At 43.8% G+C, this 26,715-nt stretch overlaps 1 protein-coding gene across 2 annotated transcripts in view; it reads left to right on the top strand.

Annotated features, from left to right (window-relative positions):
- Positions 1-24,793, top strand: part of ddc (dopa decarboxylase) — a 184,231-nt gene extending 159,438 nt beyond the window's left edge. For both annotated transcript variants that reach the window (XM_078538627.1, XM_078538626.1), the window contains 3 exons: positions 2,455-2,553; positions 12,749-12,850; positions 24,007-24,793. In XM_078538627.1, coding sequence (XP_078394753.1) covers positions 2,455-2,553; positions 12,749-12,850; positions 24,007-24,204 — 399 coding nt within the window. In that variant the 3' untranslated portion in view covers positions 24,205-24,793. The remainder of the gene's footprint in view (positions 1-2,454; positions 2,554-12,748; positions 12,851-24,006) is intronic.
- The last annotated feature ends 1,922 nt before the right edge of the window (positions 24,794-26,715 follow it).

The raw sequence follows: 26,715 nt of genomic DNA, 5'->3' as shown, positions 1-26,715 counted from the left end.
GTCTTCTTCAGAGCCCAGGTATGCTAGATATCCAGGGAGCTAGTATGACTCATTCATTCAGCGGCAGTCACATCTTCCACAGTTATTCTCCTCACTGCATAGCCTCAGTGACTAGCTTCTGAGAAACAAGAGCTACCCTCTGAAGAGCTGGCTGCTGACTCTAGTGAGGAACCCTGCCAGTGAGCTAGAGGAGAGATACAAAGAAGCGACATCATTACTAAGGCAATAACAGAACAAACCATTGGGTTGCTCAAAAAGCAGTTCCAGTTCCTGGCAGACCTGGAGCCGCCCTTCAGTATGCCTCATCAAGAGTCTCCAGGATTGTTGTAGTCTGTTGTGCCCTTCATAACATCATGCTGCAGAGGGGAGTGAAGCTGCAGCATGAGGAAGCGGGGAGAGCGACCGGCAGAGAAGAAGGAGGAGGAGGAGGGAAAGGAGAAGGAGGATGTTGTAGAGTTGAATTTCCAGGCAACTTTCCTTGGTGGACACATTTGGCTTTATTTACAAGACAACAGCAGCAACTACATGTGTGCACCAAACTCTATAACTAAAGAAGAACTCTCCCCAAGGTTCCCCATGCTACATACTGATTGGTTTACACAGATCATGTGATCTTACAACACAGGATTATTCTTAAAGCTACAGTTTATCAAAACGTGGGCTGATGTGCCCATGGAGCCTCCAGCTGTACACCTAGCTGCCAGGGAATCCTGCGATGGACTCATCCGCTCATGCTTCACCTACTAATGATATGTCGACCATTTAAGAGTTCCATCAGAAACTCTGAGAGCCCACCACCCACAGCACACTTCATTCCAACTATCAAACAGCCAACCATCACATTCACATCCTTTCCTCGTCATAAAGGATGATCATACCATTCACCTGAAGGCTGCTGCCCAGGGAGAATGGGGGATGCAACAAAGTAGAGCCCAAGAAAATAAGGAATTCAAATAAATTCTTCCATTCATTGGAATAAACATCATTATAACTACATTAGCATTGCTGTGAATACGATGTAATACTTACTTCTTTGATTCTCTTCCCATGCTTAGTGGCACATGAGACAGACAAAATATGTGCTTATGTCTGTTTCTCCATGGAGCAGGTCACAAGCCTGCCACCAGAGGCAATAGCTTAAGGGGCACCACTCTGCATCAAGCACAGCTGATCAGGAGACTCTCCTGCTCTTACTGCCTGCCAAAGGCATGTCGAGAGGATTTACAGGTCGATAATCAACATTTTTGGCTGCATTATGGCCATCAATGTCTTGGAGTGGGATTCAAAACCCAGAGCTTCATGGCTTAGAGGCAGGAATGCTACCACTCCACCACAAGACTTCCCTCACTATGTAATATAGTACAGTGTCTCAAATCCGGCTGTCCAAAAACTGGATATTTTTAGAATGTACCATGCATCAATTTTAATTGAGAAAAATAAAAAACTTATCTGGAAAATTTGGCTATGTGCTGCATTGGCACATTGTGGTGCTTGACTAGTTATCTCTTTTTGCGCTTGTGCACCAGTCTATTCAAAATTTGCTTGCAGATTTCTGGTAACCTGTTGTTTTCCAGTCTTGTTCACTGAGAGTTTTTGTTGACTGCTAAAAGCAGCACCCCATCCCTACATTTTTCAACCCACAACCCACCGCACCACATCTCCTCCATAATCAGAGCACCTCTGAAGAGGAATTCACCATGGGCATACCTCTCTACACCAAATTTATAGAGGAGAAGGAGTAACACCAGCAGGTGGAAGTGAAGAGAATAAGGCAGAGAACAGCAGCCTAGAGCATTGCTATTGGCAGCACAGATCCCTCAATGACCTCTTGGAGTAGCTCTGGGTTCAAAGAATTCGATTGTCTAAGGATACCATTTCATAACTGTGTTACCTCTCTCAAGAAGATCTCAGCCTCACTCACCTGACCTGTGGCTGCTGGTAGTTTGGATTGAAACACTTTAGCTGATAGTGGAAGATTACGCGAATGGAGAAAATGCAAAGCTTAGGGAAAGACTTTCAAGCCTCCCCTTGCTGCCCCCAAGTGCCCTTATGGAGACTTAAATTTTTGCAGAAGCTGCATCACTTATGCACTGTAGTTTTCTGGGGCCTGGGCTGCTCGCTGCATTTTTAGAATGTAATTACTCCAGAACTTAAACCACTTCACAGGCAAATTAATTTCCCAAGAAACCCATTTGTTGATAAATTGCACAACTTTGCAATGCAACAACAATGCCATGTATCAAGGAAATTCAGGGCTATTTATAGAGCTTAATGAGTATGAATTAATTCCCTCCATTCAAAAAGTCTTCGCATTGAGTATTAGCTCCGATTACAAATTCCAGGATTAGGGAAAATCAATAATAGATATTCCTACTACAAGTTACTCAATTTGATTCAGGCTATGAGACAGAAGTCACAATGGCAGCTATGTTAACTAACACTGTTTATATATAGCACTGGCAGATCCCCCTCGGACGTAGATTCCGTTCTCTGAAAATGTGGTTTGTGTTCAGATTGTATGGAGTAAAAGGACTTCAGGAACATATCCGTAAGGTAGGTGACCAAAAATGACACTTAGATACAATATAGAAAGTGCCTGCAAAATATACTATAAATCTGTGCCACATTATATCTCTGTGTACTAAACTTGGATCAAAACTACAGGAATCCTTTTCTTCCTGTCTCATGTAGCCACTAATGGAGTGTATGTATGAATCAAAGAAATTTTATGTGGAATACCTAATGGAAAGCTCAACATATTTTAAGAGCTAAAAAGTAGTTGGGATTCTAGCAAACGGTGGGAGAACTGACATATGGGAACACCCACCACCTGGAAGTTCCCCTCCAAGCCACTCGCCATCCTGACTTGGAAATATATCACCATTCCTTCACCATCGCTGGGTCAAAATCCTGGAACTCCCTCCCTACACCACAGGGACTGCAGCGGTTCAAGAAGATGGTTCACCACCACCTTCTCATGGGCAATTAGGGATGGGCAATAAATGCTGGCCTCACCAGCAATGCCTGCATCCCATGAAAGAATGAAAAATAATAATCTTCCAGGCATTCTTTCCCAAGGTATAAAGAGGAAAAGTTATGCATGTTTTTAGAAAGGCTTAATATAGGAACATAGTAGCAGGACCAGGCCATTCAGCCCACCAAGCCTGCTCAGCCATTCAATACGATTATGACTGATCATCCACTTCAATGCCACTTTCCCACACTATCCTCATATCCCTTTATGTCATTGGTATTTAAGTCTGTCAATCTCTGCTTTAAATATACTCAATGACTGAGCTTCTACAGACCTCTGGAGTAGAGAATTCCAAAGATTCGCAACCCTCTGAGTAAAGAAATTTTTCCTCATCTCGATCCCAAGTGGCTTCTCCCTTATTCTGAAATTGTGTCCCCTGTTCAAGACTCCCCAGCCAGGGGAAACATCTTACCTGCATCTACCTTGTCTATCCCTTTAAGTATGTTGTAGGTTCCAATGAGATCACCTCTCATTCTTTGAAACTCTAGAGAATACAGGCCTAGTCTCCCCAATCTCTCTTCATAGGACAGTCCCACCATCTAGGGAACAGGGCAAAGGTGTCCACCAGCAGCCTTTATCAAAGCTTGTCGCGATGAGTAGAACCTTTGCATTGTGTGGTGCTGCTTATGATAATGTTAATGACTCCTTTCATCCATCACTTTGTGGAAGTTGAATGGAAGGATGATAGGATTTTAATTGGCTGGGTTATATTTGTCCTTTTCTATGAATAGGCCACATTTAGGTATTGTCCAGCTCTATTCAGCTTCAATAGCTGCACTGAAATTGTTCTGATGAAAGGTCATCTTGACCTGAAAAATTAACTCTGTTTCTCTTCACAGATGTTGCCCAACCTGCTGAGTATTTCCAGCAATTTTTGCTTTTATTATGGCTGCACTGTATTTGCTCAGGTAGGGGTGAAGGAGGGAGCGGGCTAATTCTAGGGTACAGATCATCAGCACTTCAGCTAGGATATGTTATCAGAGTCCATAACCTTTATTCCGTCCAGTGCAACCTGCTCTTTCTGAATGTTATCTAGAATGAACCACATTAGCTCGATAAAAACATCCATAATGGTGTGGACCTTGGGAAGAGCAGAAATGAGATCGTCAATTGGGTACTTTTGTATGAAGCCATTTAAAAACATTTCAGCGTTTTCTTTTACACTCGTGTGCTGGATCTTTCCATTGTTGAAGATGGGCATGGAGCTGCATGCTCCTATGATGTGACTGATTGTCTACTACCACTCTTCACTGGGATATGCTACAGCCCCAGAGCATTGTTATGATCAGTTGGTTGTGGAACCACTTAACTCTGTCTATAACCCACTGCTTTTGTTACTTTTTTTTCTTTATTCTTTCATGGGGTGTGGGTGTTGCTGGCAAGGCCAGCATTCATTGCCCATCCATAATGCTTGCTAGGCCATTTCAGAGGGCACTCAAGAGTCAGCCACTTTGTTGTGGGTCTGGTATCACGTGTAGGCCAGACCAGGTAAGGACGGCAGATTTTCACCAGCGAGCCAGATGGGTTTTTACAACAATTGATGATGGTCACATGGCTACCATTACTGAGAATAACTTTATATTCTGGATTTGTTAACGGAACTCAAATTCCACCAGTTGCCGTGGTGGGATTTGAGCCCATGTCCCCGGAGCATTAGACTGGGCCCCTAGATTACTAGTCCATTGATATTACCACAACACCATCATCTCCCCTTTTTGTTGCTTGCATACAGGTAGCCCCGTATTGTAGTTTCACTAAGTTGCTACCTCATTGTAAGGTGGGACTGGTGTTGCTCCAGATGTACCTTTCTATACTTTCCACTGAACCTGTGATTCTGTGAACGCTACTCCTTAATGATGGTGGAGAAATGAGGAATGTACCAGACCATAAGGTTACACATTGTGCTACCACCAGCACCTCATCGATGCCAAGTTTTGGGCTGCTAGATCTGGCTTCACATCATCAGACTGAGCACCACAGCAGTGCCACACTATATGTTGGAGGATAGGTATCCTTGCTATGAAGATAAATGTCTTAACATAGAAAGATAAAATGGTTAGCATATAAGGAGGCCGCTCAGTCTGTGCCAGCTCTGCAAAAGCAATTCACCTTGTCCCATTCCCCCTCCTTTTTGCCATTCATTTCATTCATTCATTCATTCATTCATGTGCTCTGCCCAAAGGCAGGTCCTTGACTCATTGTCTGCTAATGCTTCATCCTGAGCCATTTTCTTGTCAGTTTTTGTCATTGGTTTGCCATTGCCTCCTACTCTCAGGGGCAGGATGAAGAGGCAAGTTCCAAGTCTACCTTAGCCTGAACAGGAATTATACCTGCATTCTGGGTGTTATTCTGAATCATATGCTAGCCGTCTATACAACTGAGCTAACTAGCCCCCTTTTTCCCCATAGTCCTGCAACCTTTTTCAGAAGATAATTATCCAATTCTCTTTTGAAGTCCTTAATTGAACCTGCCTCCACCACACTCTCAGGCATTGCATTCCAAATTCTTGACACTTGCTGCATAAAAACATTTTTTCTCATGTTGCCATTACGTCTTTTGCCAATTACCTTAAATTGATATCTTCTGGCCCGGGATTCTTCCACTAATGGGAACAACATTTCCCTATCCAGGCCCCTCATGATTTTGAACACCTCTATCAAATCTCCTCTTAATCTTCTCCAAGGAGAACAGCCCCAGCTTCTCCAACCTATCCACATAACTGAACCTCATCTCTGGAACCATTCTTGTGGATCCTTATTTTCACCCTCTCTAATACTTTCACATCCTTCCTAAAGTATGATGCCCAGAACTGGGCATAGTATTTCAGTTGGGGTCGAACCAATGTTTTATCCAGGTTTATCATAAATTCTTTGTTTTTGTAGCCTCTATTAAAAAGCCCAGGATCCCGTAAGCTTTATTAACTACTTTCGCAACATGTCCTGCCACCTTCAATGATTTGTGCATATAAACCCCCAGGTCCCTCTGTTCCTGAACCCACTTTAGAACTGCACCCTTATGAAAAAGAGCCATCTAGCCTAATCCCACATTCTAGCTCTGGGTTCGTAGCTTTGTATCAAGTGCATATCCAAGTATTTTTTAAAAGTGATGACGGTTTCTATTGCTACCATACTTTCAGGCAGTGGGTTCCAGATCTCCACCAGCTCCTAGGTGAAAGAAAATCTTTCCGCAACTCCCCTCTAACCCTTCTAACAATTACTTTAAATCTATGCCCCTGGTTGTTGGTCTGTCTGTTAACAGAAAGAGATCCTTCCTATCCACTCTACTTAGGCCCCTCATAATTTTATACACCTCAATTAAATCTCCCTTCAGCCTCCTCTATTCCAAAGGAAACAACCCCAGCTTATCCAACCTTTTCTCATAGCTAAAATGCACCATTCCTGGCAACATCTTCAGAATTGTCCTCTCTACCCTCTCCAGTGCAATCACATTCTTTTTGTAATGTGGTGACCACAAATGTACGCAGTGCTCTAGCTGCGGTCTAACAAGTGTTTTATACAAATCTAGTATAACATCACTGCCCTTATACTCTTCATCCCATATGCTTTCTTGAGCACTTTATCTACCGGTCTTGCTACCTTCAGGGATCTGTAGACATACACGCCAAGGTTTCTCTGTTTCTGTATATTTCTCAGTTTCTGACCATTTATTATGTATTCCTTTGCCTTGTTTGTCCTCCTAAAATGCCTTATTTCACACTTTTCCAGATTGTGCTCCAATTGCTTTTTTTCTGCCCACCTGACTAACCCGTTTATATATTTCCCTTCCAACTACCAACTGCACTCCAACTCTTCTTATTTTCTGCAAACTTCTTAATCATGTCCCTCACATTTAACTCTAAATATTTGCTTTATGTTAGGTGTTAGTGTGGCTCAGTTGATAGCACTCTCTTCTCCAAGTCAGAAATTGTGGGTGCAAGCCTCATTCCAGAATTTCAGCACAAAAATCTACACTGACACTCCAGTGCACTACTGAGGGAGTGCTGTCCTGTTGGATGTTCTATCTTTCAGATGGGATGTTAAACCATCTGTCCTCTTGTGCCGATATTAAAAAAAATCCCATGACACTAGTTTGATGTAGAGCAGTGGGGTTATTCCCAGTGTGCTGACCAATATTTATCTTTCGTCAATCAGCAACACAAAAAATAAATTATCTGGCCTTTATTTGTGGGAGTTTGCGAGGTACAAGTTGGCTGTCACATTTCCCATGTTGCAATAGTGACTACATTTCCAAAATACTTCATTGGCTGTACAGCAGTTTGGGATATCCAGTGGTTGAGAAAGGTGTTATTTAAATGCAAGTCTTTCTTTTTACTATGAACAGCAAGGTATTGAGTCCTGCAGAATGCCACTAGAAACAGATTTCCAGTCACACAAACATGCGTCACCATTTGCTCCCTAACACTTGCCAATTTTGGATCAAAATTCCCCATGAGTTTTTAATTTTCTGAGCAGTCTGTCTTGCAGAATCTTGTCAAAAGTCTTGCTAAAATCCATGTAGACTACATCAAATGCACTATCCTCATCGATCCCCCTTGTTACCTCCTCAAAAAATTCAATCAAGTTAGTCAGACTCCAACTTCCTTTAACAAATCTATTCTGGCTGTTCTTGATTAACCTGTGCCCCTCTAAATGATGATTTATACTGTCTTTCAGAAGTTTTTCCAATAATATGCCCACCACCAAGTTTCAGCTGATTGGCCTGTAATTACTCAGGCTATCTCCTCCTTAATTTCTAAATAATAGTACATCATTGGCAGTGCTTTTGTTCTCTGGCACAACACCGACAGCAAGAGAGGATTGAAAAATGATGGTCCTCCCTTGCATCTCCTAACAGCCTTGGGTGTATCTCATCCAGTCTCACAGACTAGTCAAGCAACAGCCTGACATAGTCATTCCCACGGAATCATACCTTATAATTTCCCAGACTCCACCAACACCCTTCTTGGGTATGTCCTGTCCCACCGGCAGGACAGGCCCAGCAGAGGTGGCTGCACAGTGGTATACAGTCAGCAGGGAGTTGCCCTGGGAGTCCTCAACATCGATTCCAGATCCCAAGAAGTCTCATGGCATCAGGTCAAACATGGGCAAGGAAACTTCCTGCTGATTACTTCGTACGGCTCTCCCTCAGCTGATGAATCAGTGCACTTCCATGTTGAACATCACTTGGAAAAGCACTGAGGATGGCAAGGTGCAGAATGCATTCTGAGTGGACGACTCCAATGTCCATCACCAAGAGTGGCTCAGTAGCACCACTACTGACCGAGCTGGCCGTAGCTGCTAGACTGGGTCTGTGGCAGGTGGTGAGGGAACCAACAAGAGGGAAAAACATACTTGACCTCATCCTTACCAACCTGCCTGCCACAGATACATCTGTCCGTGACAGTATCGGTAGGAGTGACCACTACACCATTGTGGAAACAAAAGTCCCGCCTTCACATTGAGGATACCCTCCATCGTATTGTGTGGCACGACCACTGTGCTAAATGTGATAGATTTCAAACAGATCTGGCAACTCAAGACTGGGCAGCCATGAGGCGCTGTGGGCCATCAGCAGCAGCAGAGTTGTACTCGAACACGATCTGTAACCTCATGGTCTGGCATATCCCCCACTCTACCATTACCATCAAGCCAGGAGATCAACCCTGGTTCAATGAAAAGTGCAGGAGGGCATGCCAGGAGCAGCACCAGGCATACCTAAAAATGAGGTGTCAACCTGGTGAAGCTATAAAACAGGACTACTTGTGTGCCAAACAGCATAAGCAGCAAGTGATAGACAGAGCTAAGCGATTCCACAAACAGATCAAAACTAAGCTCAGCAGTCCTGCCACATCCATCGTGAATGGTGGTGGACAATTAAACAACTCACTGGAGGAAGTGGCTCCACAAATATCCCCATCCTCAATGATGGAGGAGTGCAAAAGATAAGGCTGAAGCATTCGCAACAATCTTCAGCCAGAGGTGCTGAGTGGATGATCCATCTCAGCCTCCTCCGGAGGTCCCCAGCATCACAGATGCCAGTCTTCAGCCAATTCGATTCACTCCACGTGATATTCCGGCAATAGTACTGAAGACTTGTGCTCCAGAACTTGCTGTGCCCCTAGCCAAGCTGTTCCAGTACAGCTACAACACTGGCATCTACCCAGCTATATGGAAAATTGCCCACGTATGTCCTGTACACAAAAAGCAGGACAAATCCAACCGGGCCAATTACCACCCCATTAAGCTACTCTCGATCATCAGTAAAGTAATGGAAGGAGTCATCAACAGTGCTATCAAGCGGCACTTGCTTAGCAATAACCTGCTCACTGATGCCCAGTTTGGGTTCCATCAGGGCCACTCAGCTCCTGATCTCGTTACAGCCTTGGTTCAAACATGGACAAAAGAGCTGAACTCCCGAGGTGAGGTGAGAGTGACTGCCCTTGACATCAAGGCAGCATTTGATCAAGTGTGGCATCAAAGAGCTCTAGCAAAACCAGAGTCAATGGGAATCAAGGGGAAAACTCTCCGCTGGTTGGAGTCATACCCAGCACAAAGGAAGATGGTTGTGGTTGTTGGGGGTCAGTCATCTCAGCTCCAGGACATCACTGCAGGAGTTCCTCAGGGTAGTGTCTTCGGCCCAGCCATCTTCAGCTGCTTCATCAATGACCTCTCTTCAATCATAAGGTGAGAAGTGGGGATGTTCGCTGATGATTGCACAATGTTCAGCACCATTCACGACTTCTCAGATACTGAAGCAGTCCATGTCCAAATGCAGCAAGACCTGGATAATATCCAGGCTTGGACTGACAAGTGGCAAGTAACATTCACGCCACACAAGCATCAGGCAATGACCATTTCCAACAAGAAAGAATCCAACCATCGCCCCTTGATGTTCAATGGCATTACCACCACTGAATCCCCCACTATCAATCTCCTAGGGGTTACCGTTGACCAGAAACTGAACTGGACTAGCCATATAAATACTGTGGCTATAAGAGCAGGTCAGAGGCTAGGAATCCTGCAGCGAGTAACTCACCTCCTGACTCCCCAAAGCCTGACCACCATCTACAAGGCACAAGTCAGGAGTGTGATGGAATACTCCCCACTTGCCTGGATGAGTGCAGCTCCCACAACATTTAAGAAGCTTGACACTGTCCAGGACAAAGCAGCCCACTTGATTGGCACCATATCCACAAACATTCACTCCCTGCACCAACGACGCACAGTAGTAGCAGTGTGTACCATCTACAAGACGCCCTGCAGGAACTCACTAAGGCTCCTTCAACAGCACCTTCCAAACCCATGACCACCACCACCTGGAAGTTCCCCTCCAAGTCACTCACCATCCTGACTTAGAAATATATCACCGTTCCTTCATTTTCGCTGGGTCAAAATCCTGGAACTCCCTCCCTAACAGCACTGTGGGTGCACCTACACCACGTGGGCTGCTGCGGTTCAAGAAGGCAGTTCACCGCCACCTTCTCAAGGACAACTAGGGATGGGCAATAAATGTTGGCCCAGCCAGCGAAGCTCACACCCTGTGAATGAATAAAACAAAATTTGTATGATGGTCACGCTTATCAAAGCAATCATGGAACGATGTTTCAGTGATAGAATTGCTTTAAGGTTGAAGTCAAATAGACTATTCCTTCATGTTGATATCTTCACCACCTAACCCAGGTCAATATTTGAGGTTAGGTAATTTAGAAATCTGCTTGTTTGCTCCCATAGCACATTCTGTATCTTTGCTTATTCATCAGTGCTTCCTCCATGTGGCATTTAAACTGGAGGAGTACTGATTCATCTGTTGAGAGGATTGGTAGACAATAATTAGCAAATTTCATGACTTTAATTGGCTTAAAGCCATGAGACTGTATACGGTATGATTTGACAATGTTATTTCCTGTTATTCCTCTGTTATTCCTTTCTTGCAGCTTCTCCTCACAGTACTATGATCCAATTCTAGCCTCCTTCCTCCATCTGATTCTGCACTGTCACTTCTCCAACATGTTCTATATGCACCAATCATTTAGCATCTGTGAATTGATGCCTCTGTGCCCATAATTTCTGCTGTTCAATTGCACCACGCTCTCCTTCAAATCCTTGACCAACAATGTTTACAGAAGCCCATCTGAACTTGATGGAGCCAGTTTTCATCTACAATGTAGGTTAAGTCAAAATGTTAAGGACTGGTGCTAATTTCTGACTAGTGCTTTCTCCCTTCCTCCGACTCAATAAGACAAATCACCTACTCTTGAAATCAGCTCTGCCACAATTCTTTCCAGATTCATCTTATTCCTGCTCTCTTGATCGTATTCCCACCAAACACATGATCAATCAACTCACTTTCCTAGCCCCATGTAAGCTGATATTGGAAATGATATCCTCTCCCCTGCAATTGTCTTCATGCCCCACCCCCTGCTGTCATCACCCCATCTCCATAGAAACCCACCATCAAACATCCCTGTTATCTCTAACTACTGTGCCATCTTCAACTTCCTTTTCATCTCCCAAGTTAGCATGTTGAAGCCTCCCAGATCCACATCTCTCTTTTTGCAACTCATCTTGAATCTCTCCTATCAGAGTTCTGCCCATCCGACAGCACTTAAGTGAGCCCCACTGAAGTCACTCACAAATTACATCGTCTCCAACTGTGATACATAATGTCTCTTCATACTACCTGCAGCTTTCAACACACCCAACATCCCTCCTCCATTGTCCAGCTTGGTTTAACTGCCCTCGCTTGGCTGCACTCTTACATATTCAGTTGTAGCCACATCATCTCCAGCACTAACTTCGCTCCCACAACAGATTTATCAACTCAGGAGTACTGCAAGGTTCCATCCCTGGCCTCGTCCTCCTCCCCCTCATTTGCATGCTACCCCTCAGTGGTATCATTCGCAGAAATGGGGTCTTCTTCCGGATATATGTTGACAACACCCAGCTTTACCTCTCCACCACCTCTCCCAATTCTTTTGCATCGCCAGACTGCTTGTACAGTGTTCAGTCTCTGATGGTCCACAATTTCCTCGATTTCAACACAAGGAAGACTTTCAGATCTGGCCACTGTATTAAGCTGAGTTTACGATCCTATATCCTCTCCGTCACAAAATCTGCCTATTTTCAACTAAAAAGTATTATGGAAAAGACTTTAAAAACCATTTCATTGGCCATTTAAGTACAATGCAGCCACTTGCAATCCTGGATACCAATTTACATGGCTATCACTTAAAAATAGTATCAATTTAGCATAAAAGCCAGAAAAACATGGGCTATATTATTACATTAGTCCATGTCATTTGATCATTATTAGGAAGCGCTTTCCTCAACCTGATAGAAATGTTTTATGGGTCTCCAACCCTTTTTCTGTCCTGTCAGTCCCAAGAATTGATACACGCAGAGCACACTTAAGAAGAAATTTACCTGATAATGTTGTAAAATTCTCTCCCACGCTTGTGTCTTTTTAAAATAAATCAAGATTTTAGTTAAAAATATTTGCTAAAACAAGAATTTAATTTGATTTTGATAGTTGTGCCTGTCCTGTACTTTGTCCTATTTATAAACATTTTCATGTTCAATTTACATAGACAATGACAATGTGTGACATTATTTGTTGAATTTTATTCATGTTGTGGGAGGCGTCATTTAATTTTGCTGAGAAAATGTTTGTTAAAAAATGGGATCTCAGCATCCATTTGTGTTGTGTTTGCTGCAGCAAGTGAATCTAGCACATGAGTTTGAGAGTTTGGTGCGTCAAGATGAACAGTTTGAGATTGTAAATGACGTCATATTGGGACTGGTGTGCTTCAGACTCAAGGTATGTAAAAATACTGTTAATATTAAGTACTCTTCATAATTCCATTCTATATTTCCCTCTTTAGCATTGAAGCCTAAATTTCTAGGCCATATACTTGTTTCCACAGGTGCAAATCATAGAAGTGCAGAGCAGGAAATTGGATATTGAGTTTCTTTATCTAGCATGATCCCAAACAATTTGTGCTGAGAATGATCTCCTGGTCAGGCCTTGGTATTCTGGCATGAAGCGTGAAATATCATCATTAAGCAATGGTTCAAGAAGGCAGCTCACCTTCTCAAGGGCAATTAGGGATGGGCAATAAATGCTGGCCTAGCCAGCTAAGCCCACATCCCTTGAATGAGTTAAAAAAATTATGTAAATACACAAAAATATTTGAAAGCAAAATTTATCATCCTTCTTACCTATCATGTGCTCTGTGCTGAGCTGGCTGATATAAGTGTGTTGTAATGGCAAAGTACATTGTGGCCTTTGCGTGATTCAGGGCTAGACGTTTCTCTAATGTATGTTTCTGTTTAGGACTATTTTTTAGTGCAATATTGGCACTAAATGTAGAAAAATGTAGTAGAGAGGCTTAGCTTATAAACTCTGCCAGTCCAGAGGGGTTTTAATACAGAGGGGTTCCTGGTCCCCACCAAAAACCTGTCTCTACCCTTAGAATTCTCTTGCAGCAAGGAAACAGGGTGTAATACTGCTTTATAACCACAACATCAGATTGTTACCCTCAAAAATTAATAGCAATATATCAGTTGCAGTAAGTAAGTACCTCAGAAGGTAGCACCCCGCCTCTAAACCAGAATGCTCCAGGTTCATTTCCCACTCCAGGACTTGTTGACTATGAATTAACTCAGCCATTGGTACAGGCAAACCAGCCTTTATCAGGGATAGTCCCCAGCCTGGATAAATGGGGAGTATAATAAGTGGCAGGAATGGCATCTGGCTGCAAAGCTACTTGCCAAATCCAAAAAAAATTATCGTCATTGTGAATGGAGAAAGGTGATCAACCAGCATTATGGTGATCACATGTAATGTGGGTAAAATTGGGAAAGAGTTGCAGTCTGCTGGAGGGACTAGTGCTTTTGCTTAATTTATTCATTTGTTGCGGATATTCTTTTTGTTAAGAACTGCTAAACCTGAACTTTGCTGATTAAAGGATTATTGCTGGGGTACATACTCTACTAGGGTCACTCCCTTGATTCTGGCACTCCCCAAAGATACTCTTTCTCCAGGGCAACCCTCTGATTGGCAGCTAGAGGAGCTGATAAGGAAGCACAGTGAGATGCCGGATTGGGAAGGCACTGTAGACATTAATCATCAATCACAGATACCCCCTGTAAGGCATCTGTAGATTAAGGCATTTAAATCTCTCCATGATGCCAGTGCATCAGAAGGCTGTGATTTACAAAGGAAACAATAACAATCTTGTCAATTACTTTCCTTGAATTTAAGAGTCATAATCCCTAATGCTAAACGTAGCTACTAAAATGACACGTGATTTCTTATCTACAGACTATTTTCAAGTGAGATCAGGGGATTTAAATTCAATTTAAAGCTGGACTGTTTCAGAGTTGCCCCAATTAACTTCATTTCCAATGGATATTGCACTGGAAAAGAGGGGATCAATTTTTACAGGTTGGCATGATTTCTTTGGGTCGGTGGGGCCATGGCAGGGCCCATGTTGTCATCCTTGTCCCTTTAAAGAATCAGAGTACACGCATTGAATGTGCAGGTTATATGCAATATCGAACGTATCATCAGCCAGGTGAATGCATGTTACCTGGGAAGCTGCCATTAACATTTTTCATTTTAAGGCAAAGATTTCAGGACTGTTTACTAGCCCAGAGCACTGTTATGGCTGGCTACTCCCATACAAAGGCTATTCCTTATCACAATAGCTCATGATCCCATTGCATCCCCTCAGAGCAACTGGCATACAAGATAATGCATTTGAGCTAATAGGATAGTAGCCAAGCAAATGATTGGCACCATTATGAATTCCAAAAGAGGCCCAGAAATAGAGGATCTACAGGGAGTCATTGCTGCTGACATAGTAGTCATTCGCATTGCCGTTGAGGCAGTAGGCATCAGATAGATGGGTTGGAATCTTCTCATCTTAGTCCCTGCCGGAACTGCAGGACCATTCTCTAGTCTGGAATCTGACTCTCTGAGCCCAACTGTTGCTCTTTACCAGAGCAAACCAATTGTCATCCCACTTCTGGCCTCCCCTACCGATTATGGAGGACGGGCAGTATGACACATCCATTCTGTAATAGGAAAGGTTTCTAATTAAAGGGGCCAGTAAAGCTCACCAGCACTTAGATTTTTGAGGCTACAGATAACCACAGGAATGGAGAGAAAAGCTGAGAAGGCTGCTCCCCTGGGTCTCTCACTCTCATTACTCACAATGTGTCCAAACATTTCCTTGTGATCACCCATCAATGCATAAGCACTCTCAATAAAGCTATCACATGCATCCCTCTTGAAAGACCCTTTATACATTATCCTGTAGTTTAAAATCTGCCATCCCAGCAATGCTCACAGCCACAACATTTCCCAAAAAACACAAAACTTGTCCTCTTGGTTTTATTTTATCATTAATTAATAAACTGTAAAATTTAAAATTGCATTGACCAGATTGAGGAATACAGTAAAAGTAATAGGAAAACTTATTTGAATTCTTTGATGAGGCAACAAGAAAAGTTGATCAAGGCACTACAAGAATTGTATATATGGACTTTCGGAAGGCATTTGCCAAATCCAAATACAAAATTGGCTCAGTGATAGCAAACAGAGGGCAGAAGTGGATTGCTGGAGCTTTTCAGATTGGGAAGCGGTTTGCAATGGTGTTCCCCATGGGTCAGGTTTGGATCCATTACTCTTTTCAATGTTTATAAATGACCTGGACCTGGTTGTAGGGAACAGCATTATAAAGTTTGTAGATGATATGAAATTTGGTAACGCAGTAGATAGTGATAAGGATAGTTAAAGGCTTCAGAATTACACAGACAGGATGGTGAAATGGCAGAAACATGGCAGATGGAGTTCAATGCAGAGAAATGTGAAGTGAGGAACTTTGGGAAGACTAATATAGAAAGATAGTATACTATAAATGGCACCATTTTGAAAAGTTCAGAGGAGGCGTTGGTCTCCATTTACATAAATCCTTAAAGGTGGAAGGGCAAGTTGATAAGGTGGTTAAAAAAGTACATGGGTTTGGGAGAGGGGGGCTACCGGGGGGGGAGGTGGTGGGAGGGGAAGGTCAAGAATCGAATGGGAGATGATGTGGTGTCAGGAGGTGAGGTGGGGTTGGGGGGAAACAAAGGTGTTGGAGGGGTGAGGCTCGGGGTGGAACGAAAGTCTCTGGGGAGTGAGGCAGGGAGGGGGGAATGAAGGTGTCGGAAGGGTGAGGTGGGGGGGACGAAGGTGTCAGGGGGTGTGAGGATGGGAATATAGGGTGAGGAGGGAGTATTGGGGGAGTAGACAGCATAGGTGGTAGGTGTAAGGGAGGAGGAAGGTGTAAGGGAAGGAGTCCTGTGGGGGGAAGGAGTCCGGAAAGGGGAAGGAGTTCAGGGGGAAGAAGGAGTCAAGGATAGAAGGAGTCTGGAGAAGTGAAGGAATCCAGAGAGGGGAGGGAGTGAGGGTGGCAGAAGAAGTAAGGGTGGAGAAAGGAGTCAGGAAGGGGAAAGGACTAAAGGGGTGGGAGGGAGTCCATGGGAGGTCCAACGGGGGAGGGGGAGAAGGAGTTCCAAGAGGGGAAGGAGTTCCAAAGTGGGAAGGAGTCCAGAGGGGGTATGTCCAGGTGAATGTAAAGGGGAGGGCTCTGTTGAGTCTATCACTGCCTCCTGGGGAGCAAACTGAGGGTGGATGTGGTAAGAGGGATGGTGAGGATGACCGAGGGCAGAGTGAGGTGGTAGGGTGGGAGGATGAAGGTGCGATGGTATCAGTAAAAGGGTCAGTGAGGGTGGTTGATGGAGACTCGGAGGCAGACACGGACCCCGGGGGTGGCAAGGAGGAGGCCGGGGAGGTTAATGTGGATTGGGGTGGGATTTTTGGGAAGGGCAGGAATGTGCACATTCACCTGGATATCCTCGAAAGAAAAGAGTTATGGCTGGTGGGTCATGGTGAGGAGATGAAAGGTAATGCCAGGGGGGGTGGACAGCGATGGGGGAAAGGAAATGGGTGACTGGGGGAGGGGAAAGGGTGGGGCAGCGCAAGAAAAACTGTAGCACTACCATGCTGGCTAAATCAAAAGTGAAATGAGAGTCATGGTGGGTAGATCAGCTGCTGCATGGGAGTGTGATCAGTGGGTGGGCCGAGATGCAGGTCAGCTCAGATGGACAACTGACTGCGAACCCCAGCAGGCAGCATCGAAAATGCTCAGGACATTGAGATGAGTGTTATGTGGGATAGATCCGCTTGTGTGTGAGAGTGCTTGCACAAGGCTCTGAAAGGCCCTGCCACACACATACTTCTCCTTCCAGAATCACTCGTGGGCCGGCTGCGTGCAGCTGACCTGCTAGTTGAGGGGGAGGGGGGTGGGTGGGATGCAGTGGGAGGACTCACAATGCCTGTGAATGAAGCCGAAATACACTATTACACATTAATCAGTGAAAGTGAATATATATTCTGAGATTGTAAAGCGACAAAATGTGTTCACCCGTGCAAACAACTGCGATCAGAATTCCTTAACTTAGACTTCCAGGTGCTGCCCTGTCATCCACAGCAGGGGTGGAGACAGTCTGTGCAATGGTTGGACCTGTTGCCTCTCATGACTTCGGCGTGGGACCTCTGGGGAGCTAAGGCCGGCTTGCTTTGGCTGTCCTCCTGTGGGCCAGCTGCTACTTCTGCGGATGAGGTTGAGGGAGCAGAGGGAAAGGGGACTCTGAGGTTCCTGAGATTCCTCAGTGGATGACCCAGGGATGTCCAGCTGCCACTCCTCCTCCCTTCGGGTGCCTGAGGGCCCTGGCCTGACTCATTGAGGGGCAGGAGCACCTGGGGGGAAGCAGAGGTGCCCCATTTCCATCTCGCATTGCCACTGCAGGAACTCACCCATGGCTACCACAATGGAGTGCAGGTCTGCACGCACTTCCGCATTCTACTGGACCAGGGGCTCCATGGCATCTGCCAACCTCCCCACGGACACCTCCATACGCGCACATATGGGCACCGCTTCATCAGAGAGCAGGCGGACGCGCACTTCCAACTCGTGAGCCACTCTGTTGAGGGCTTCCAACAGCCCCGCGTGATGCTCCCACGTCTTCTGCTGACTCCAGGATGAGTAGGAAGGCCAATCCAGAGGCTCGTCATCTGCCTCAGACCTCACAGATGCCTCTTCCCCATCAGTCCTCCGAGTGCCAGGGAGCTTGGCTGAATCTGCCTCCTCCTGTTGCGGACACGTGTCCGTGGGGTGACCACCAGATTGTGAGCCTGAACCTGCTCTAGATCTAGGTCCCACCAAGGTGTGTGTCTCTGTGCTGGTGGAGGGTGTGGGTGAGCGCTGTGATGGGTCTTCCAGGCTGCTTATTTCCAACTCTTCAATGGAGGAGGAGTCCTTTTGGCTGGAGGCGAGGATGTGGATGGAGCTGAGGGACTGGCTGGCTGAGGGTGCCGGTCGCTTGACAGAGCTCCCTGTGAACCAAAGTAGAGAGAATTAGTGCATGGCAGCAGAGTCAGAAGCAGGAGAGAGAGAGAGCACTCACATGAATGTTGAGAGAGGGATGATGTAGTGCAGGATCCTCACAAGGGTGCTTGCAGCCAACCTCACCATCACCTCAGATATAGTCCACATCCTCACCAGTCAGCACAATGGGACGCTCCTCAAAGTGAGTGAGGGGCCTGGTGTGGGCCACTCCACCCCCCGGTCTGGGACCTCTACCTACTGATGTGAGCAGGCTTCTCCTGCATGAAAACAGTTGGAGAGAGTGTGAGCAGGACACATGACACTGCTTGGAATGTTTGTGTGGTGAGCGGAGCCATGGACAGAATGAGAACACAAGCTCCAGAGGATATGAGCCTGATGGAGATGTGAGGGTGTGTGAGAGTTAGAGGTGTTGTCCCTTCAGGTGTGAGATCCCTATAGATGTGTGATTGGTTTGTGAGTGTGCGAGTTGATGAGAAAAGTGACTTACCCTGGCAGAACGGATGAGACCATTCATCCTGTAGCGGCACTCGGTGGCTGTCCTCTTTTGCAGGGTATTGGCACTGACCACCGCTGCCACCACCTCCCATGCTGGATTGGTGATGTTGCTACCCATCCTGAGGCCAGAGCGGGGGTAGAGGAGATCGTGGTGACCCTCCACTCCGTCCAAAAGGCACTTGAGGGACGTGTCATTAAACCGGGAAGCTGTAGTTTTCTTGCATTTTGGGGCTATGTCTTCTTTGCAGCTGTCATGGGTTGGAAGCACTGAGAGGTGTGTGTGCGGCTGGACTTTAAATATGGCGCCCAGTGTGATGAAGTGGCAAGGTGATGGCATGGTGGGCAAATGAGAGCCTACCCGCGATCGAAACAGCATGTTTCCTGGGAATGCATAATTAATGAGGTGGGATTGGGATGATACAGAGTGAAAAGCTACCATTGTGGCCAGCAGGTAAAACGGTCTTTTTCCAGCCCATAAACTCCTTGCTCTTGTACTCTGTGCCCCTATTAATGAAGCCTAGAATACTGTCTGCTTTATTAACTGCTGTCTCAACCTGTCAGCCACCTTCTCTAACTTATGCACATACACACCCAGGTCACTCTTCTCCTGCATCCTCTTTCGAGTTATGTATTGTAATGCGTATTGTATCTCTGAGTTCTTCTTACCAAAATGAATAACTCTACACTTCTCCATATTGAACTTCATCTGACACTTGTTAGCCCATTACACCAACCTGTCTATGTGTTTTGAAGTTCTACATTATCCTCCTCACAGTTTACAATGCTTCCACGTTTTGTATCATCTGCAAATTTTGAAATTCTGCCCTGTATACCAAGGTTATTGATATAATCAGGAAGAGTAAGTATCCAAACACTGAACCCTGGGGAACTCCCCAAAAAACTTTCCTCCAGTCCAGTCTGAAAACCATCCATTAACCACTACAAAAACAGAATTACCTGGAAAAACTCAGCAGGTCTGGCAGCATCGGTGGAGAAGAAAAGAGTTGACGTTTCGAGTCCAACATGACCCTTCAACAGAACTGTTCTGTTCTGTTCTGTTGAAGGGTCATGTTGGACTCGAAACGTCAAATCTTTTCTTCTCCACCGATGCTGCCAGACCTGCTGAGTTTTTCCAGGTAAATCTGTTTTTGTTTTGGATTTCCAGCATCCACAGTAGCTTTTTGTTTTTATCCATTAACCACTACTCAGTTTCCTATTACTCAGTCAATTTCACATCCATATTTCTACTGTCCCTTTTATTGTATGAGCTATATCTTTGCTCACAAGTCTGTTGTGCAGCACTATATCAAATGCCTTTTGGAAGTCCATATACACCACATCAACAGCATTACCCTCAACAACCCTCTTCAAGTTACTCAAACACGACTTTCCCTTAACAAGTCCATGCTTGCTTTTCTTGACTAACCTGCATTTGTCCAAGTGACTATTAGTTCTGCCTGAATTATTGTTTCTAGAGGTTTCCCAACCACTGAAGTTAAACTGACTGACCTATTGTTGCCTTTTTTAAACATGTTTGCAATTCTCCAGTACATTGGCACCACTCCTGAGTCTCAGGGACTGAAAATTATGGCCAGTGCCTCTGCAATTTTCGCTCTCACTTCCTTCAGGATCCTTGACACATCATATCCGGTCCTGGTATCTTATTAATTTTAAACATAGGCAGTCTATCCAATACCTCCCCTTTATCAATTTTAAACCATTCCGATGTATTAATTACCACCTCTTTCACCGTGACCTGGGTAGCACCTTCTTCCTTGGTAAACACAGATGCAAAGTATTCATTTAATATCTCAGCCATGTCCCTGCCTCCATGCACAAATCCCTTTTTTGATCCCTGATTGGCCCCATTCCCCCTGTTACCAACCTTTTACTATTTATATACCTACAGATGACTTTGGGATTTCTCTTTAGGTTAGCTCCGGTCTCTTTTCATACTCTGTCTTAGCTTCTCTTATTTATTTCTTTGCCTCTCCTCTGAACCTGTATTCAGCCTGGTTCTCCGTTGTATTATCCACCGACATCTGTCATAAACACCCGTTTTCTTCTTCATCTTAATCTCTATCGCTTTCGTCATCCAGGGAGCTCTGGATTTGTTTGCCCTACCTAACCCCCTTCGGAGGAATGTACCTTGACTCTGTCTGAACTATATATTCTTTAAATGTAGCCCATTATTCAGTAACTGTTTTTCCTGCCAACCTCAGACTCCAATTTATTTGGCCCAGATCCATTCTTACCGCATTGAAGTTGGCTTTCCCCCAGTTAATTATTCTTACTCTGGATTGTTTTTTGTCCTTTTCCATAGCCAACCTAAGCCTTATGATACAACAATCACTGCCCCCTAAGTGTTCTCCAACTGACACTTGATCCACTTGACCCACCTCAATCCCAAGAACCAGGTCCAGCAGTGCCACCTTTCTCATTGTCTGGAAACATACTGCTGTAGAAAATTTTCCTGAACACACTCTAGGAACTCTTGCCCCTCTCTGCCCTTTACGCAACTATTATCCCAGTCTATATTCAGATAATTAAAGCCTCCCATTATAACAAACCTATCATTTTTGCACTTCTCAGTAATGTCCTTGCAAGTATGTTCTCCTACATCCTTCCCAGTCATTCATGGCCCATAGACTACACCAAGCAAAGTAATTGCACCATTTTTGTTCCTTAGTTCTAGCCAAAGGGATTCTCTAATTCACCTCTCTGGGATAACCTCCCACTCTAGAATTGCAACATTCTCCTTAATCAATACTGACATCCCTCCCCACTTTCTTCCTTTCTTATCTTTCCTGAACACCTTGTATCCAGGAATATTTAATATCCAGTACTGCCCTTCTTTGAGGTCTCTGTTATAGCCACATCACACTTCCACGTGGCTATCTGCACCTGTAACTCACCAATCTCATTAACCACGCTCTGTGCATACACATACATACACAGTAACCCTGATTTAGGCTTTATTACTTTCTCCCTTTCTTTGACCCCAATAACTTACTATTCCCTACTCTAGTGCTATCTCTCCCAGTATTGCACACCCTTGTATTCCTCTCTGATTCCCAAACCCCTGCCAAGCTAATTTAAACCCTCCCTGATAGCACGAGCAAGGAACTCAGTCCGGGTCCATTTAGGTGCAACCTGGCCAGCCTGTGGAGGTCCCATTTCCCCAGAACTGGTCTCAATATATCAAAAATCTAAAGCCCTCCCTCCTGCAACACCTTTCCAGCCATGCATTCATCTGCTTTATCCTCCTATTTTTATACTCACTTGTGCATGGGACTGGGAGTAATCTGGAGATTACCATTTTTGAGGCCCCGCTTGCTAATTTCCTACCTAGCTCCCTAAATTCTGACTGCAGAACCACATCCCTCTTTCTGCCTATGTTGTTTGTACCAACATGGACCACGACTAGGTGCTCTGCAGTTGTTCAGTGACATCCTTGACTTTGGCATCAGGGAGGCAACATACCATCCTGGATTCACATCTATGGCTGAAGAAATGCTTATCTATTCCGCTAACTATCAATTCTCTTATCATTATTAATCTTCCAGTCTTCCTTGTACCACTATGTACAGCGGAGCCACTGATGGTGCCATGAACTTGGTGATGGCTGCATTCTCCAGATGAACCAGTGCTGTTATCAGTATTCAGAATTGAATACTGATTGGAGAGATGCGCTACCTGCCTGTTCCTTGACTGTGTTATGGCACAGCCGATGGTAAATGCTAAGTTGTTCAAATCCCAAAGGGAAACTTGAAACAACTGCCACAACTTGTTTTGAATCTGTCTAAATTTTGAGATGCATGCCTTGAATTCAGTAGTAATAAGACCACCGAGCCTTTATAGGTTATTAATAAGAGAAATTATTTTAAACACATACATAGATCTACCATAGACCTACAAATTACTACTATGATAACTTCTAAATCCCGTACTTAATCTGACTCCCAGTTACACTTTTGTTAAGGCACATAGATTTTAAAAGTCCCAGGCAAGGTGACACACAATACCTTGAAACAGTCAAATTCAAAGTGAGTTTTCTTAACTTCAGTTCTTTGAAAACAGCAGCTTAAGGCATTGATACCGAAGGCCTTTCACACTTGTTAGATCTTAAAATGCCTACCCTTACACAGCCTATGCCTTTGGATTTTACCTTTCTGATAATAAAAATCTGTCATAGCACTAAGTTTTACCAGGAATCTTTGGGAAAAATAAACACACTGTTTCTAAACTTCACCTGGCTAGGTGACACATTTCACCCCTCCTTTGAAAACAATCTAATCTGGTTTATTTAAAAATGCAAATGTCCTTTTACACCTTACTTTCTAAACTTCCCCATGTTCACCATGTTTACATCAATGCCTTCAAACCAGCTGCCTTTAATCCTATTAAGTAACACACACACACACACACACACAGATACCACTATTTTACAATAAATTCCAATAAAATTATGAGAATTATTATATCTTCCTGACAACGATCAGGTGGTCACCCATTTGCTCTTTCCCTGCATTCTCTTAAGCTGTAGGGTGACCACATCTATAAATGCTCCATCTCCAATGCTCTTGACCTCACGGATGCAGTGCAGTGACACCAGCTGCTGCTCAAGTTCTGAAACCTGGTGCTGAAGTTTGTAAATTTAAATTAATTGGCAAAAGATCTATGGGGCAATGAGGAGAAATGTTTTCACTCAGTTGACAGAATCTGGAATGCTCAACATGAAAAGTTAGTGGAAACTGATTCCATAAATAATTTTCAAAGGGAGTTGGACAGGTACTTGAGAATGAAGATCTTACAGGGTCAGGGACAAAAAACAGGGGTGTGGGACGAAGCATGACTGCTTTCTCAAAGAGTGAGCATAGGTACAATGGGCTGAATAGCCTTCTTCTGTGTTGTAGATTTTATGATTCTACATTGGAAAGTCTGCAATGAATTAAAATATGCATTGTTATCAAAAAGTAAAAACTTTTATTAAGATCTTTCTTATGTACTTCATTTTGTTTAGGGTTCAAACGATCTAAATGAAAATCTCATCAAAAGAGTAAATGAGATGAGAAAGATTCACATAGTGCCTTGCCAACTTCAAGACAAGTTTGTCCTCCGGTTTGCAATATGTGCACGTACTGTCGAAAGTGAACATGTCCAATATGCCTGGCAGAACATAAAGGAGATTGCCACTGTCCTTCAACAAGACCATCAATAATATGTCTTCTGTAAAGAAGTGCATTTTCATTGTTATGTGTATTTGTGCTAAATGAATGCATTTTAATTTTTTTTTGTCAATGACCTGATTTGTGATGCTGATTTTGGTGACCAGAGAATAATTTAAACCAATAATTCCCATGCACTAAATCAAATATGATTCTTAAATATCTTGTGTGTATTTTGCACTGTGGATTTTATTTTGATTACTTGTAAAGTGTGATTTTAAAAATATCGTTGCGTATTGAAAAATTAACTTGAATTACTATTCATTTTTGGATCTTGCATCATTGTTCTGCAATGTATATTTTTTTTGAATTCTGCTTATGTAAGTAAGTGCTGCTGCTTACAACCTCAAGGGTGTTTACACTCAATCTAACATCTTGTCTGTTGTCTGGTGGCACATCCAGGATAATAAAGAGCTACTGGTTCAATCTTATCCCCATTTTTAAGCAGCTAAAAGACCTTTAGATTTTTAAATTGCAATCCAAAGTTATTTAATAACTCTTCAAGCATATAATTAACAATACTATATTTACAGTAGATATTAGCCTATGTATTGTAAAAAAATAAATGCAAATTCTAAACTGAACTGTGCTTTCTCATTCACTTTTATTCTGACCACCTACTGAAGCATTGTTATCTGAATCTCATCAGAATCACTAGAGAGACTACTCTTTTTGACTTCAGGTCAAATTTTTTTTGTAAAGTTTTGGGCTCATACCCTTGAAATCTCAGGTTATATTTATTAATTACACAGCATGTTTATGTTTGAATAGCTTGATTCCTGTCTCAAGCTAATTACACAGAGACAGCTGAATAAAGCTTGATAAAAGTTAGTATGGGGCAGGATTTCTGCCAGTGCAGCTACTTTTAGTAGAAAGCAGACAGCGGTGTAAACCGTTTTTCCAGTCTGGAGGGAAATGTGCAGTGATGTCTCCCAAGGGTCAATGTTGGGATCACTGCTCTTTTTGATGTGTATTAATGATTTATATTTAGGTATACAGGGAATAATTTAAAATTTGCTATTGACATGTAATTCAGAAATGTACTAAGTAGTTAGAAGGATAGGAATAGACTTGAGGGGGACATAGACAGCTTAATGAAATGGGCAGACACATGGCATTTTAAATAGGGTGTGGGAACAGAGAAACTTGCATACACAAATCTTTGAAGGTGGCAGTGCAAGTCGAGAAGGCTGTTAAAAGGGATATGGGATCCTTGGCTTTATGAATTATGAAAGCAAGGAAGGTATGTTAAACATTTATAAAACATTGGCTAGGTCCCAGCTGGATATTGTGTTCAACTCTGGACATCATACTTGAAGAAGCTGTCAAGCCTATGAGAGACTGTAGCAGAGGTTTACTAGAATGATACCAGAGACAAAAGACTTGAGTGGAGAGGTGAGAAAACTCAGGGTGGTTCTTCTTAGAGCAGAGAAGGTCAAGAGGAGATTTGATAAAGAGATATTCAAACATTTGAAGGGTTTTGATAGTAAATAAAGAGTAGCTGTTTCTAGTGGCCAAAATGTCAACAGCTCTAGAAGACATACAAACAAGGAGCAGGAGTAGGCCAGTCAGCCCCTCGAGCCTGCAGATCATGGCTGATTTGATAGTAACCTGAAACCTGTATCCAACATACCCCAATAACCCATCACCCCCTTGCCTACCAAGAAGCCATCCACCTCTGCCCAAAAATATTCAAGGACTCCATCCCTAACACCCTTTCAGGAAGAGAGTTCCAAAGACCCACGGCCCTCTGAGTGAAAAGATTTCGCCTCATCTCTGCTTCAAATGCACGACTCCCTACTTTCAAAAAGTGACCCCCTAATTCTAGGTCTTTCCACAAGGGGAAACATCCTCTCCATATTCACCCTGTCAAGACCCTTCAGGATCTCTTTTGCCTCAATCAAGTCACCTCCCACTCTTCCAAACCCCAGTCCAGTCTGTCCAACACCCCCTCACAAGACAGCCCACCCAATCCAGATATCAGTCTGGCAAACCCTCTCTGAACTGCCTCCAATGCAGCTACATCCCTCCTTAAACAAGGTGACTAACATTGCACACAGTATTCCAAATGTGGTCTCACCAGTGTCCTGTACAACTGAAGCATAACCTCCCTACTTGTGTATTCAATTCCTCTCGCAACAAATGATAACATTCCATTAGCTTTCCCAATCACTTGCTTTACCTGCATACTAGGCTCTTGTGATTCATGCACTAGGACACCCAGATCTCTGCACCTCAGTGCTCTGCAATCTCTCACCATCTAGATAATATGTTTCTCTTTTATTCTTCCTGCCCAAATGAACAATTTCACATTTGCCTATACTATACTGCATCTGCCAGATCCCTGCCCATCCACTCAGTCTATCCATAGCTTTTTGCAGCCTCCTTATGTCCTATTTACAACCCATCCTCCCACCTATCTTTGTTTCAGAAGCAAATTTGGCAACCATTCCTTCAATCCCTTCACCCAAGTCATTTATATAAATTATAAACAGTTGAGGTCC

Source organism: Cetorhinus maximus, chromosome 3, assembly GCF_964194155.1.
Source record: "Cetorhinus maximus chromosome 3, sCetMax3.hap1.1, whole genome shotgun sequence".
Taxonomy (NCBI): domain Eukaryota; kingdom Metazoa; phylum Chordata; class Chondrichthyes; order Lamniformes; family Cetorhinidae; genus Cetorhinus; species Cetorhinus maximus.
The sequence above is the reverse complement of the archived record's forward strand: the minus strand, read 5'-3'. Positions and strand labels throughout refer to the sequence as shown.